The sequence below is a fragment of the Schistocerca cancellata genome, chromosome 8, assembly GCF_023864275.1.
Source record: "Schistocerca cancellata isolate TAMUIC-IGC-003103 chromosome 8, iqSchCanc2.1, whole genome shotgun sequence".
In the NCBI taxonomy this organism is placed as follows: domain Eukaryota; kingdom Metazoa; phylum Arthropoda; class Insecta; order Orthoptera; family Acrididae; genus Schistocerca; species Schistocerca cancellata.
In genome coordinates this window covers 82,870,733-82,883,664 of record NC_064633.1, presented here as the reverse complement: position 1 = coordinate 82,883,664, position 12,932 = coordinate 82,870,733, and the positions used below count along the sequence as shown (strand labels likewise).

Below are 12,932 nucleotides of genomic sequence, written 5' to 3'. Positions count from 1 at the left end.
AAGGAGCAAGATGCTTGGGACCGTCTATTGCAGGATAGCATTCGATATCTTTATGGTCGTTTGCAAGCGAGAATACACGCCTGCTTCAACATTAACTATTCGTTACCTGCAGACATGTACGCGGGAGAAGTTGAATGTACTACTTTTATATGGTGAATGCCCGAATAATGCGCCCATCTTGACGTGTATCTGTACTACAAGGAAATCCAGAACGTGGTGTGCCAAGGTGTGGGAACATCTGCAGACGACAGCTGAAAGAAGTGACACATCATCGATACATTGTTTCCAAAATGCGCAGCAATCTGTCCACAGTCCATCTAGCTTTTCGCAAGACCACTCATCGGTAGGGCAGGGTTGTACCCTACAATGGACGTTGCACACACTGTTCACCTCTAAACGCACAGTTACTGCCTGCAGAGTCAAAACATGGGGTGCACTGATCCGTCCGCAGCTCGTGGTCTAGTGGCTAGCGCTGCTGCCTCTGGGTCACACGGCCTCGCGTTCGATTCCCGGTCGGGTAGGGGATTTTATCCGCCCGAGTACTGGGTATTTGTGTTGCCCTCATCACTTCATCATCTTTCAGCTAGGGGGGAGACTGGAAACGGAAAGATTGGACTGGCGCTGATGACCACGATGTTGAGTGCCTCACAAACCAACATCATCACCATGCACAGACCGACCTCTCGGCGCCGTCTGATCGCCGATGACCGTGACAGGTGTATCATTAACATACAGCCCCTCAGTTTTGCACAATTTATACCCTGGTGATACTCAACACACTCCTTGAGGGTGTGGCGTTGGTTTCTGATAATGCAGAAGCATTTTAAAAAAGACGGGAAAGACACTACACATATAAATAGTGTACCTGAAAATACATTGGCGCAACATGACACACAGTTTTGGTTCAGTCCATCTGAACAAGAAAACTCCACTCTGCGGACTACAACTAACATGGCTACATCCAACTGGCCCGTTAGAAATTGTGCCGAAGACAAATAAGAAAAGCCCTGGTACCGATATTATCAATACCGAACTTCTGAAATACTCTTCGTAGTAAGTGAAAGAGAGATGCTTTCATATGAGTGTACTGAATACATGCGTGTGAGACATGCTGAATACCAACTGAGTGAAAAATGCCTTAATATAAGCGATGTTCCAAACAAGTGAAAGTGTTCATCCTATAAGCTACAGAGGTGTAACACTGCTGAACGTACCGTAGAAAATACACGCTAAAGTTACACACAAAATTAAAGTATTGTCGGAACATTTCCTCAGTGAGGAACACCATGGTTTCAGGAAAAAGATTGTACACTCAAAGGAAAGCCAATACTATGAAAGGGGAGTGAGTGTAATCTGCCGAAACGCACATTGCTGCTAGATAGTGTACGGAGAAGTATATTGTGGTGCATTATCAAATGGAATGAACAGCCAAACCATAAAATAAAAACAGTAAAAGGCGTATATAAAAGCCGTCCGCTGTGGTCGAGCGGTTCTAGGCGCTTCAAGTCTGGAACCGCGCGACCGCTGCGGTCGCAGGTTCGAATCCTGTCTCGGGCATGGAAGTGTGTGATGTCCTTAGGTTAGTTAGGTTTAAGTGGTTCTGAATTCTAGGGGACTGATGATCTCAGATGTTAAGTCCCATAGTGCTCAGAGCCATTTGAACCATTTTTTTGTTAATAAAATACGATACTATGCCTTAATTATATACATAGTAGGAAGAAACGATAAACTATACCACTAGACAAGGGAGCCCCCTCTCTGATGTTTTGGATCTACCGATTGTCTCTCTTAAGAGTTGTCAGACGCATTTTCTCTGGTGTTGAAGCAGATATTTGCAATTTTGGTTTCGAATTATGTAGTTTGAGTAAGTCCAAACAATTATCGCTTGTCATGTCTTTCATGCAACAGCCAATGTCAACGGAAAACGTCAATCTGTTTCAGTTAGAAACAAAATTATTTTTAAATCAGCATTTTGCGTGATCATTCTATAGAGCGCTCCCAAATTAGTCTCGTCTGATATTCGTTTGATGGATATATGTTAAAACAGGCACAGTAAAATATGAAGAATAAGCAGTGTGTGTGTGTGTGTGTGTGTGTGTGTGTGTGTGTGTGTGTGTGTGTTAACAGTGGGAGGGAGAGGGAGGGAGAGAGAGGGAGAGCGAGGGAGAGAGGGAGAGAGAGGGGGAGGGGGAGAGAGAGAGAGAGAGAGAGAGAGAGAGAGAGAGAGAGAGAGAGAGAGAGAGAGAAAGGGAGAGAGAAAACTGTTGACAGAGTGTGAGTATAAGAATTAAACTGCTGCTGGCATTATGCACACTTCTCTTAAAAAAGAGTGTTAAATGGAGAAATTATAAGTACAAGTAAGATCTATTTTATTTTCAGATAGATTCCTCGGGATTTCGAAGATCATTGAACTGGATTGCTAACGAATATCCGGGATACCCGATTATTATAACAGAGAATGGTCTGAAAGATCTTGGTGGCCGTAACGACGTTACCAGGATAAATTACTTTGCGGTATGTAACACTCTTGTGCTGGGCCGCTGTATAACTCGTGTTTTTGAGTACGCAACCTCATTTTGGTTACAAGTATTTTAATTTACTATTTTCAGGATTTTCTGGGAGCCCTCCTGGAAGCGGTGAACCTAGACGGTGTTCCAGTGATCGGGTACACATTATGGTCTCTCATGGACGTCCTGGAATGGGATTCAGGCTTCACGTGAGTAACCTTTAGAAACTGCTAAATAAAAAGATTTGCACTAACTGTATGTCTGCCGACTTGTGTGCTATTAGAATGAAGGGGACAATGAAAGAATAACATTTTTGAAAGCACACTGAGGAGCCAAAACTTTATTACGACTGTGATCTCTTTAGTTTTCCCGGCGTGGTTAATTAATGGTGCACTTCTGGGTTTTCAGTCGAGTTTTTGACCCCATTTTATGCGCAAAATCGATAAAACTGAAACAACTCGGCCGTACACGCGGAAGTGCGCCATTAATTTATGTCCATATTGAATGCCACCTGACGGGGTTACGGCCACGTGACGCGGGAAAGAAAGTACGCGGGAAATTTCTCAAATAATGAATCATAATTTTTTTTTGTTTGCTTACACATTTATTTCCATTATCTCTTTACAGTCCAGTATTGTCTCCTTGCTTCTCTATGAGTCAATCCCAGCGCCTCGGAAGCTCTATTACTCCATCCAGGACACCACTTCTGTTCATCTGTCGAATGGCTCGGGTAACGGTGGTAGAAATCTCTTCCAGAGAAAGATAACAACTTCGGGAATTTGTCCGGGCTGTAGGCAGGATGCGGCAACACCTCCAATCCGTATGTTTGGGCTACAACATGCTGATACGCGAGAGAGCATTTTCGTGATGAAAGAGTGGCTCAGCTTTGAGCAACTATGTCTCGTCTTGTGCATTGTTATGCTAAGGTTTTGCATGAAGTTACGATAATACACTACTGTGACACTTACTCTAAATGGGACTAACTGTCTTGATGATTTCTTGGTGATCATAAGAAAAAGTCATCATTTGCTTGAGCTTCCGCCGGCCGGTGTGGCCGAGCGGTTCTAGGTGCTTCAGTCTGGAACCGCGCGACCGTTACGGTCGCAGGTTCGAATCCTGCCTCGGGCATGGGTGTCCTTAGGTTAGTTACGTTTAAGTAGTTCTAAGTTCTAGGGGACTGATGACTTCAGATGTTAAGTCCCACAGTGCTCAGAGCCATTTGAACCATTTGAACCTTGAGCTTCGATTGAGCGTTTAGAAATTTTTTCGGACGTACAGAACCTGAATGTTCCACTCATTGGACTGTGATTTCAACTCCGTTTCAGAGTCTCTAATCGACGTTTCATCAGTAGTGACAATTCGACACAAGAATCCTTGACCTTCACCGTCGAATTATTGTTTGAGAAAAGTTACAATGACCAGGCGTTTCTGATTCTCATCAGCAGTCAAACAGTGTGCGATCCATCTCACAGAAATTTTTCTCGTCTTCTAAAAATTTGTCATAAGAAGAAATACTGATGTTTGGAGAATTCCCTTAGTTTCAAAGAATTCCTCACAAGTCACACTGCGATCTCCTTCAAGAGCATCTGCCGCAAGTTTCACACGTCGTTCATCTGTTGACGGTTTTAGTTTTCCGGCTCTTGGATTATCGTCTATGCTCATGTGACCACTACGAAAACGATTATCCCAACGTGAAACTGTACTACGGCCCACAACAAACTCGGCACAAACTTAATGCACTGTGGATTTTTATCGGGTTTTAGCAGCGTAAAGATTCGATCTTGGTGTACGAGCTTTTCTTCAAGTCACAGTATTCGAGAAAACTGCAGGGTTCATTTCTACCTCTCGCCATTTCTAAGTCAGAGTAACCCCCGAAAAAAGAAAAACATGTGGTTTTTCCTCAAGCTCCCAACTACATCGGACGTAATTTGCATTGTTGTTGCATCAAACAATCCACAGTAATACTAACGTGTACTTTATTTATGAAAAGTGCACAGAAAACTATGGCCAAACTTTCAGGAAACACGCATAGAGGAATAGAATGTGTATGGACGTGAGTCCAGAAACGCTTTAGTTCATTTTCTACTCCTCTTCATAATCACATGAATCATGGGGGAAATGACAGATTTGAAACAATATTAACAAACAGAAAGCAAAAAGCTGTGCTGAATATTTCAAAATATGTTGGAAGAAGAAAAAAATCTAATGACCAGGGAGAAATCACGAAGGAAGTCCCACAAGGTTAAATTTTTGGTCCACTCCTATTCCTTATTGTAGGCTGTGGAGAATCCTCGCGAAATAATGTTGTGTAATCTTCAACTAAGATTTTCTATCAACGTTTGGGCCGCCATTGTTGACTGTTTGTTACGGCCTCATTTTCTTCCACCCACACTCAGCGGAGGAACCTACAGTGCTTTCTTAGAGAATACCATAGCTGTTCTTCTAGAACATGAGGGTGGCACACGTACGTCGTGCACAATGGAGCTCCTCCTTACTTCAGTTTTAATATTCGTACGCTTACACATAATACATTCCGTGACGTATGTGTAGAGTAGGACCAATTCCTTGGCCTCCACATTCTCCGGACCTAAAACCACAAGACCTTTACTTGTGGGGGGGCATTTGAAAGCTCTTGTGTACGGAGGCCCGGTACAAGATGTACAGAGTCTTCGTGCCCGTATTGTAAAAGGCTGTGAAACAATGCACAGTTCTCCACGGCTGCAGCAGTGAATAAGGGATTGAGTGCGGCGACGGGTTGATGTATCTTGCTAACGGAGGGCATTCTGAACATTTCACTTAGAATGGCGTTTCACATTGTGGCGATACGTTCTTTTCCTGTGTATGCCCCGTAATTAATGTGTTGGAGAATTGTAGACACCGAGCTCTAAATTAGAAATTATGTCCATACACTATATTTATTTTTTCTACGTGGCCGAAATATTTCCTGAAAGTTTGGACATACCTTTTTCTTACAGCCTGTATAAGCGAAGTAGGGATCACTGGGGTACTGAACGTACAATTATTTACATTTAACTTTGTTGATGCTCCGTTACCTAGGTAACTAAATGGACTATTTTTTGCACTACCGTTTTTAAAAAAAATTGTACAAAAGACGATTTTGTTGTATCCTAGTATACAGTAATGATTTATAATTAAATAAAAATTTAAGAATTACTGTAGATTGACATATTGGAAGACTAAACGCAAAGATTTTTCGATTAGGAAGGAAAAAAGAAAAATAATAGAGTAGAATGTGTGTTCCCACCACCAAATGCGAGGACCTCGGTGGTACACTTCGAGCCGCTCACCTCTGCGTGGCATACTGATTTGTAATCCTAGTGATTGACTGACTGTAAGGAAGCGTCTCCGAAAGCGCGTGGAGTCGCTACCGTTAGTCTGTCTTCTACACGATTCTATTCCAAATCTGTTCTATTCTAATTTAATGCAAGTACTTGTATCGTTCAAAGTATTGGTTGGCCTATTTCGTTTAGATACCAGTTCAAAATGGTTCATATGGCTCTGATCACTATGGGACTTAACTTCTGAGGTCATCAGTCCCCTAGAACTTAGAACTACTTAAACCTAACTAACGTAAGGACATCACACACATCCATGCCCGAGGCGGGATTCGAACCTGCGACCGTAGCGGTTGTGCGGTTCCAGACTGAAGCGCCTAGAACCGCTCGGCCACACAGGCCGGCCAGATACCAGTTAGGTTCCTAGTGGTACTGCTTCTATACTATAGCTGTTACACGTTTAACGTGCCTATTTGGGGCATGCTTCGACTCGGTTATAGCTAGTTAGTCTACAGACGTTAGTCCTTTGTATGTCCTTATTTGGCAGATGTTAGCCACCAGTCTGCCAATATTGCTTCCACTGTAAACTCTCATTGTCAGAGTTAGTGCTTTCGTTCTGGTCCGTGTCGGTTATTTTCCACGGATAAGGTTCATCTCGGGTAACTGCCTGTCCTGTTCTTCCGTACGGTGTTGTTTCTACGTATTTGGCATATAGTATACGTGATGTAGTGTCAACGGATCTGTTTAGATATTACCATTTGTGTGGGTCCCTTATGGATTCGTAGATGTTATGATGTGCAAAATTAGTTCATCGGGTCCACAGGTGTAGTGTGCAATATAAAAACAGGGTTGCCACAGGTTCTGAAAATCAGGGAATTTCAAACAAGTCAGGGAAATCAGGGAAACATCAGGGAAATTTGAGAAAACCTGGAAAGATTTCGCTTTTGCCCCAGTAGATGAAATGGTTTGTTTACTGAGGTGGCATGCACCGTCGGTGGCTGGGTGCTGCTGACAACATGCGCCGCTTCCCTGCTCTCTCATCCTTACTGCTTCTCCGCTTCTCACCACTCCCCTCAGCTTGCCGCTAGCCTAGCAGCTGCCGATGAGAGGCAGGGAGTCATGAGGAGTGGTTTGTTTTGATCTGATTGTTAGAGACTGTAGCCGCAGCAGCCGGAGGTGGCTGTCACGTGTGCATGATTTGTGTCTCAGTGGTTATGTCGATGTGTGTTCTCTCATTTTCTGACAAAAGCTGTGGCTGAAAATTTAGTCGTGAGAGGGTGATTGTTTTTTCTACGTTCCTGCCTGCGGCCTAGCAATCACCTTCACGGGTGAGTTGCTACCTATTCTCGTTATTACTCGTCGCAGAGTATTTGCAAAAGCTACCTGTTGCATGGATTGATCACCGTTGTCTCATTTCATCAACATTTTGTCTGTGGCTCGTGAATTTCTGGCCACACGAGTGGATTTCCACGACGGACCAAAACCGCAGCCCATTTCTGCGAGTACCTGTAATGGATCGGGCCTGCTGACCTGGTTCCCACTAACGCGTAGTCCCTGTCCGTCGGATCTAGTCTCACCGATCTGCCCGCAGGCCGAGTCTGTCTGTGTGTGGCGTAATGCAGCGGATTTTCATGGCTTGTCCACAGTGCTGCGGTGCTGCTCAGCAGGCCAGAGGCCATGGGCGATGGAATCTCAGGAACTGCGGCTGTCTCACCGCAAGTACGTAATCCAGTGTGGCATTTTATAGACATTTTATTTGTTCTAGTACATTTTGGCTCTTCAGAAGTAGTTTAAATGTTAGAAAGTATGGCTGATACGAAGAAGAAAATCGTGCCAGCCGCTGGCGGTTTGTATGGTATGTACTCATATACTTCTCGAAAGAAAAATCACACAATACCTGTAAAATAATAGCTACAACACAGTGGGTAATAACTCACAATAACAAACATAGTACAATCAACATTTTACTGGCGGTAACCTACAGTGTTGGTTTGCACAATTCTTTCCCGCCTTATACACTTTTTCCAAGAGGCCTACTTTTTTATGAACTTATTTCTGAACTCAGTGAAAGAATTTCAAGTCTGTCTTGTGACTCCAAGGAAATGCGTATTTTTCTCAACAAATGTATTTCGTTTTACTGAAATGAAATAACACCCTACTCTTAATGGAATACATATACCATTTGGCTTGCTTTCTCCGTCTACAAACAGTTCATTACAAAACATTTTGATGTTAAGACTAATTTTTGCTCACATCAGGAAACGCCATCTACTTGCAATTTTTTTTTAGATATTTTCTCGTCTGCACTTGTACCGCAACTGCAAATACATATTGTCAACTTACGTCTTAACTCACCCTTGAGATCTCGAAATCGTCAGGGAAAAGTGCTAAAACTTATCTGGAAATCGGAATAATAACAGGGAATTTCACTTGGGGAAATTTGTGGCAACCCTGAAAAGGCAATGTCCTGTCTCACTGACTGACTGACACATAATCGCAAAGGATACAAATTTAAAATTTGAAGAAGGTTCGAAATATCTATGCTTTATAGATCTAGAAAAGGCATATGACCGGGTTCCTAGGAGGAAGTTATTGTCTGTTCTACGAGATTATGGAATAGGAGGCAAACTTTTGCAAGCAATTAAAGGTCTTTACATGGATAGTCAGGCAGCAGTTAGAGTTGACGGTAAATTGAGTTCATGGTTCAGAGTAGTTTCAGGGGTAAGACAAGGCTGCAACCTGTCTCCACTGTTGTTCGTATTATTTATGGATCATATGTTGAAAACAATAGACTGGCTGGGTGAGATTAAGATATGTGAACACAAAATAAGCAGTCTTGCATATGCGGATGACTTAGTTGCGATGGCAGATTCGATTGAAAGTTTGCAAAGTAATATTTCAGAGCTATATCAGAAATGTAAAGACTATGGTATGAAGATTAGCATCTCCAGAACGAAAGTAATGTCAGTGGGAAAGAAATATAAACGGATTGAGCGCCAGATAGGAGGAACAAAGTTAGAACAGGTGGACGGTTTCAAGTACTTAGGATGCATATTCTCACAGGATGGCAACATAGTGAAACAACTGGGAGCGAGGTGCAGCAAAGCTAATGTAGTGAGAGCTCAGCTACGATCTGCTCTCTTCTGCAAGAAGGAAGTCAGTACCAAGACTAAGTTAGCTGTGCACCGTTCAATCTTTCGACCAACTTTGTTGTATGGGAGCGAAAGCTGGGTGGAGTCAGGTTACCTTATCAACAAGGTTGAGGTAACGGATATGAAAGTAGCTAGGATGATTGCAGGTACTAGTAGATGGGAACAATGGCAGGAGGGTGTCCACAATGAGGAAATCAAAGAAAAACTGGGAATGAACTCTGTAGATAGGGTAGGAGGAGTCGGGGCAGACCAAGGAGAAGGTACCTGGATTCCGTTAAGAATGATTTTGAAGTAATAGGTTTAACATCAGAAGAGGCACCAATGTTAGCACTGAATAGGGGATCGTGTAGGAATTTAATAAGGGGGCTATGCTCCAGACCGAACGCTGAAAGGCATAATCAGTCTTAAATGATAAATGATGATGAAGAAGGTGTGAATCTTGTAGTGTAAGTATCGATTAAGAAGGGATTGTCCGAAATTACACTCTTAATGTAATGAAATAGGGGATGAAAGGCTTTTTGAAAGTATGTCGCTATTAAGGAAATTTTTTAAACTAGAACGTCGAAAACTGGTATTTGGTTTCTCAATCAGAAAATAAAAAATACGCGTTTCAGAGTTTTTGGAAATCAACCACTACTGCGGTCAAATAGTGGGTGAAAGTTTTTATGAAAATAAATAATTACCAAAGAACTACTGCAGGATTTTAAGGCTACATATATGACAACTGATAGTGGAACTCTTGGTTACAAAATAAAAAAAAAATATGATTTCAGTCTTTCTGGAAATTCAGTCCCTAAGGAAGTGGAATAGCGTATGAAAATTTTTAAGAAAATACTTCGCTACATTAAAACAATTTATGAAAATTGGTATTTATTTCCCATCTCGGTCAGAGATATAGAAAAATTTGTTATGAAATGAAAGTTGCTATGGAAATATCTCCAAAAGACCGCGAAAGGCATGATTAACAAAAACCTTGGACTCTAGCCATCAGAATCGCTTCTTGGTAAGAAATACACTACAGGCCATTAAAATTGCTGCACCAAGAAGAAATACAGATGATAAACGGGTATTCAATGGACAAATATATTACACTAGAACTGACATGTGATTACATTTGCACGCAATTTGGGTGCATAGATCCTGAGAAATCAGTACCCAGAACAACCATCTCTGGCCGTAATAACGGCCTTGATACGCCTGAGCATTGAGTCAAACAGAGCTTGGATGGCGTGTATGCAGCTTCAACCCGGTACCACAGTTCATCAAGAGTAGTGACTGGTGTATTGTGACGAGCCAGTTGCTCGGCCACCACTGACCAGACGTTTTCAGTTGGTGAGAGATCTGAAGAATGTGCTGGCCAGGGCAGCAGTCGAACATTTTATGTATCCAGAAAGGCCCGTAAAGGACCTGCAACATGCGGTAGGGCATTATCCTGCTGAAATGTAGGGTTTTGCAGGGATAGAATGAAGGGTAGAGCCACGGGTCGTAACACATCTGAAATGTAACGTTCACTGTTAAAAGTGCCGTCAATGCGAACAAGAGGTGACCGAGACGTGTAACCAATGGCACCCCATACCATCACGCCGGGTGATACGCCAGTATGGCGATGACGAATACACGCTTCCAATGTGCGTTCACCGCGATGTCGCCAAACACGGATGCGACCATCATGAAGCTGTAAACAGAACCTGGATTCATCCAAAAAAATGACGTTTTGCCATTCGTGCACCAAGGTTCGTCGTTGAGTACACCATTGCAGCCGCTCCTGTCTGTGATGCAGCTACGGTCTCCGAGCTGATAGTCCATGCTGCTGCAAACGTCATCGAACTGTTCGTGCAGATGGTTGTTGTCTTGCAAACGTCCCCATCTGTTGACTCAGGGATCGAGACGTGGCTGCGCGATCCGTTACATCCATGCGGATAAGATGCCTGTCATCTCGACTGCTAGTGATACGAGGGTGTTGGGGTCCAGCACGGCGTTCCGTATTACCCTCCTGAACCCACCGATTCCATATTCTGCCAACAGTCATCCGATCTCGACCAACGCGAGCAGCAATGTCGCGATACGATAAACGGCAATCAGGATAGGCTACAATCCGACCTTTATCAATGTCTGAAACGTGATGGTACCCATTTCTCCTCCTTACACGAGGCATCACAACAACGTTTCACCAGGTGACGCCGGTCAACTGCTGTTTGTGTATGAGAAATCGGTTGGAAACTTTCCTCATGCCAGCACGTTGTAGGTGTCGCCACCGGCGCCAATCTTGTGTGAATGCTCTGAAAAGCTAATCATTTGCATATCACAGCATCATCTTCCTGTCGGTTAAATTTCGCGTATGTAGCACGTCATCTTCGTGGTGTAGCAATTTTAATGTCCATTAGTGTACATTCGGAAAAGATCATGCTTATTTGGCCTTAATTAGCGTGAAAAGCTTAGAAGGTGTTGAAATTTGTGAAAAACATAAAAATTCCATGAAATAAGAAAAAGAAATCTGCAGGCCACACAGTATGCGCGAGCGAGGCAGCGAGCGCTAAGCTAGTGTAAAAATGCATTTCAAGGCTGCCTGGTTCTAGATTAATGTCTGTATGGAGCATTTTCAACCATTTCCGGATTTCGGGGAAAAAGGAATGAACGTTAAACCCTTTAACACCGGTTGGCCACTCACGTTGCATCGCATTCACTGTGCCCCTCTGCAGCCAGTATGGCGCAGCACGCTGACTGTTTGTTAGGTCTACCGGATATGTTCCGAGCACTACGCACAGTACTTCCACTGACATGGTGCTGAAAGATCCTGATAGTCTCAGCAGAACACTTCTTTGACCTCTCATAACAACACTTCTGATCGTCTGCGTGGACTGTGTTGTCGGGAGCAACACCGAGATTGTTTTCCAGGCGCCACCTTCCCATATTGTGTGGTATGTCACTGGTTTTAGTCTCCCGTTCTCTTCCTGAGTTTGCTGATACCACAGCCAACAAATCAGCGTATGCGATAATCCTCTCACTGTGCGTTTCCCGTCCGCTCTATGGAAACATCACAAAAGATGGACCCACAGACTGAACCCTATATTTCGCGTAGTTTCCGAACGTCGGTGACTACCAGCTGTTATCAAATGCCCCGGAAGTGGACAGTACGTACTTGCGGTTGACATTATGCACTAATTTGAGTGCCCAATTAATGTCATCGCCAATCGCCCTATTTTCAGGGAGGGCACAGATTTTGCTGCGCTTCGTCCGAGAGTAGAACGGAAGGAAATGTTTATTCAAGGCGCAATAAGAAATACCCTCTCCAACACAAAGTTGTGCTTTGTAGACAATAGACGTAGATGCAGAGACCATTATGTGAATTACGCAGTGTGTGTATGTCAAGTATCAACAAAACTTGTAATGTAACAATATTTTGATGCAGGGCGAAGTTTGGAGTCTACGAGGTGGATTTCAGCAGTCCAAACCGAACGAGAACGCCCAAGGATTCGGCCGCATTTATAGCGGAAGTCTACGGCAGCAGGCAGCTTCCGGAGCAGTATCGTCTCTAATGACACCCTAGTCAATGAGTCATTAAGTCCCAAACTTCATTTCTCCCTTCCAGGGCAGTACTTTTTCCAGAAAATACTTATAGACTGGTATATGGCTGAAGTGAATTATGAGCAAAAAGTATATTTAAAATTGTTGAATGTCTGAAGTATTCATCACAGAAATGGCACAAATAAATAAATTAACAAAACTAAGTCGTTTATATTTATTTCTTTAGTAAACAGAGACTATGTGACCACTACACCGTCAATCATTGCTACTCTCTTTGAAAGGGATCCATCAAACCGCTTTCATGATAATTAATCTTAGCTTTATGTTTCCACTGCCTCTCCCTACTTTGCGATAGTTGTTGCCCTCGAGAAAGGAGAAGAATGTCTGTTTCTTCATTTTATCTCTGTCTAAAGAGTATCAGTATTATTCCTGTATTTCTCAATCCTATATGT

General features: G+C 43.1%; 1 protein-coding gene across 1 annotated transcript in view; it reads left to right on the top strand.

Annotated features, from left to right (window-relative positions):
* The window catches only part of LOC126095010 (myrosinase 1-like), a 128,756-nt gene extending 116,105 nt beyond the window's left edge, over positions 1 to 12,651 (top strand). The window contains exons 9-11 of the mRNA XM_049909668.1: positions 2,380 to 2,514; positions 2,610 to 2,716; positions 12,365 to 12,651. Of these exons, the coding sequence (XP_049765625.1) occupies positions 2,380 to 2,514; positions 2,610 to 2,716; positions 12,365 to 12,491 (369 nt within the window). The 3' untranslated portion in view covers positions 12,492 to 12,651. The remainder of the gene's footprint in view (positions 1 to 2,379; positions 2,515 to 2,609; positions 2,717 to 12,364) is intronic.
* The last annotated feature ends 281 nt before the right edge of the window (positions 12,652 to 12,932 follow it).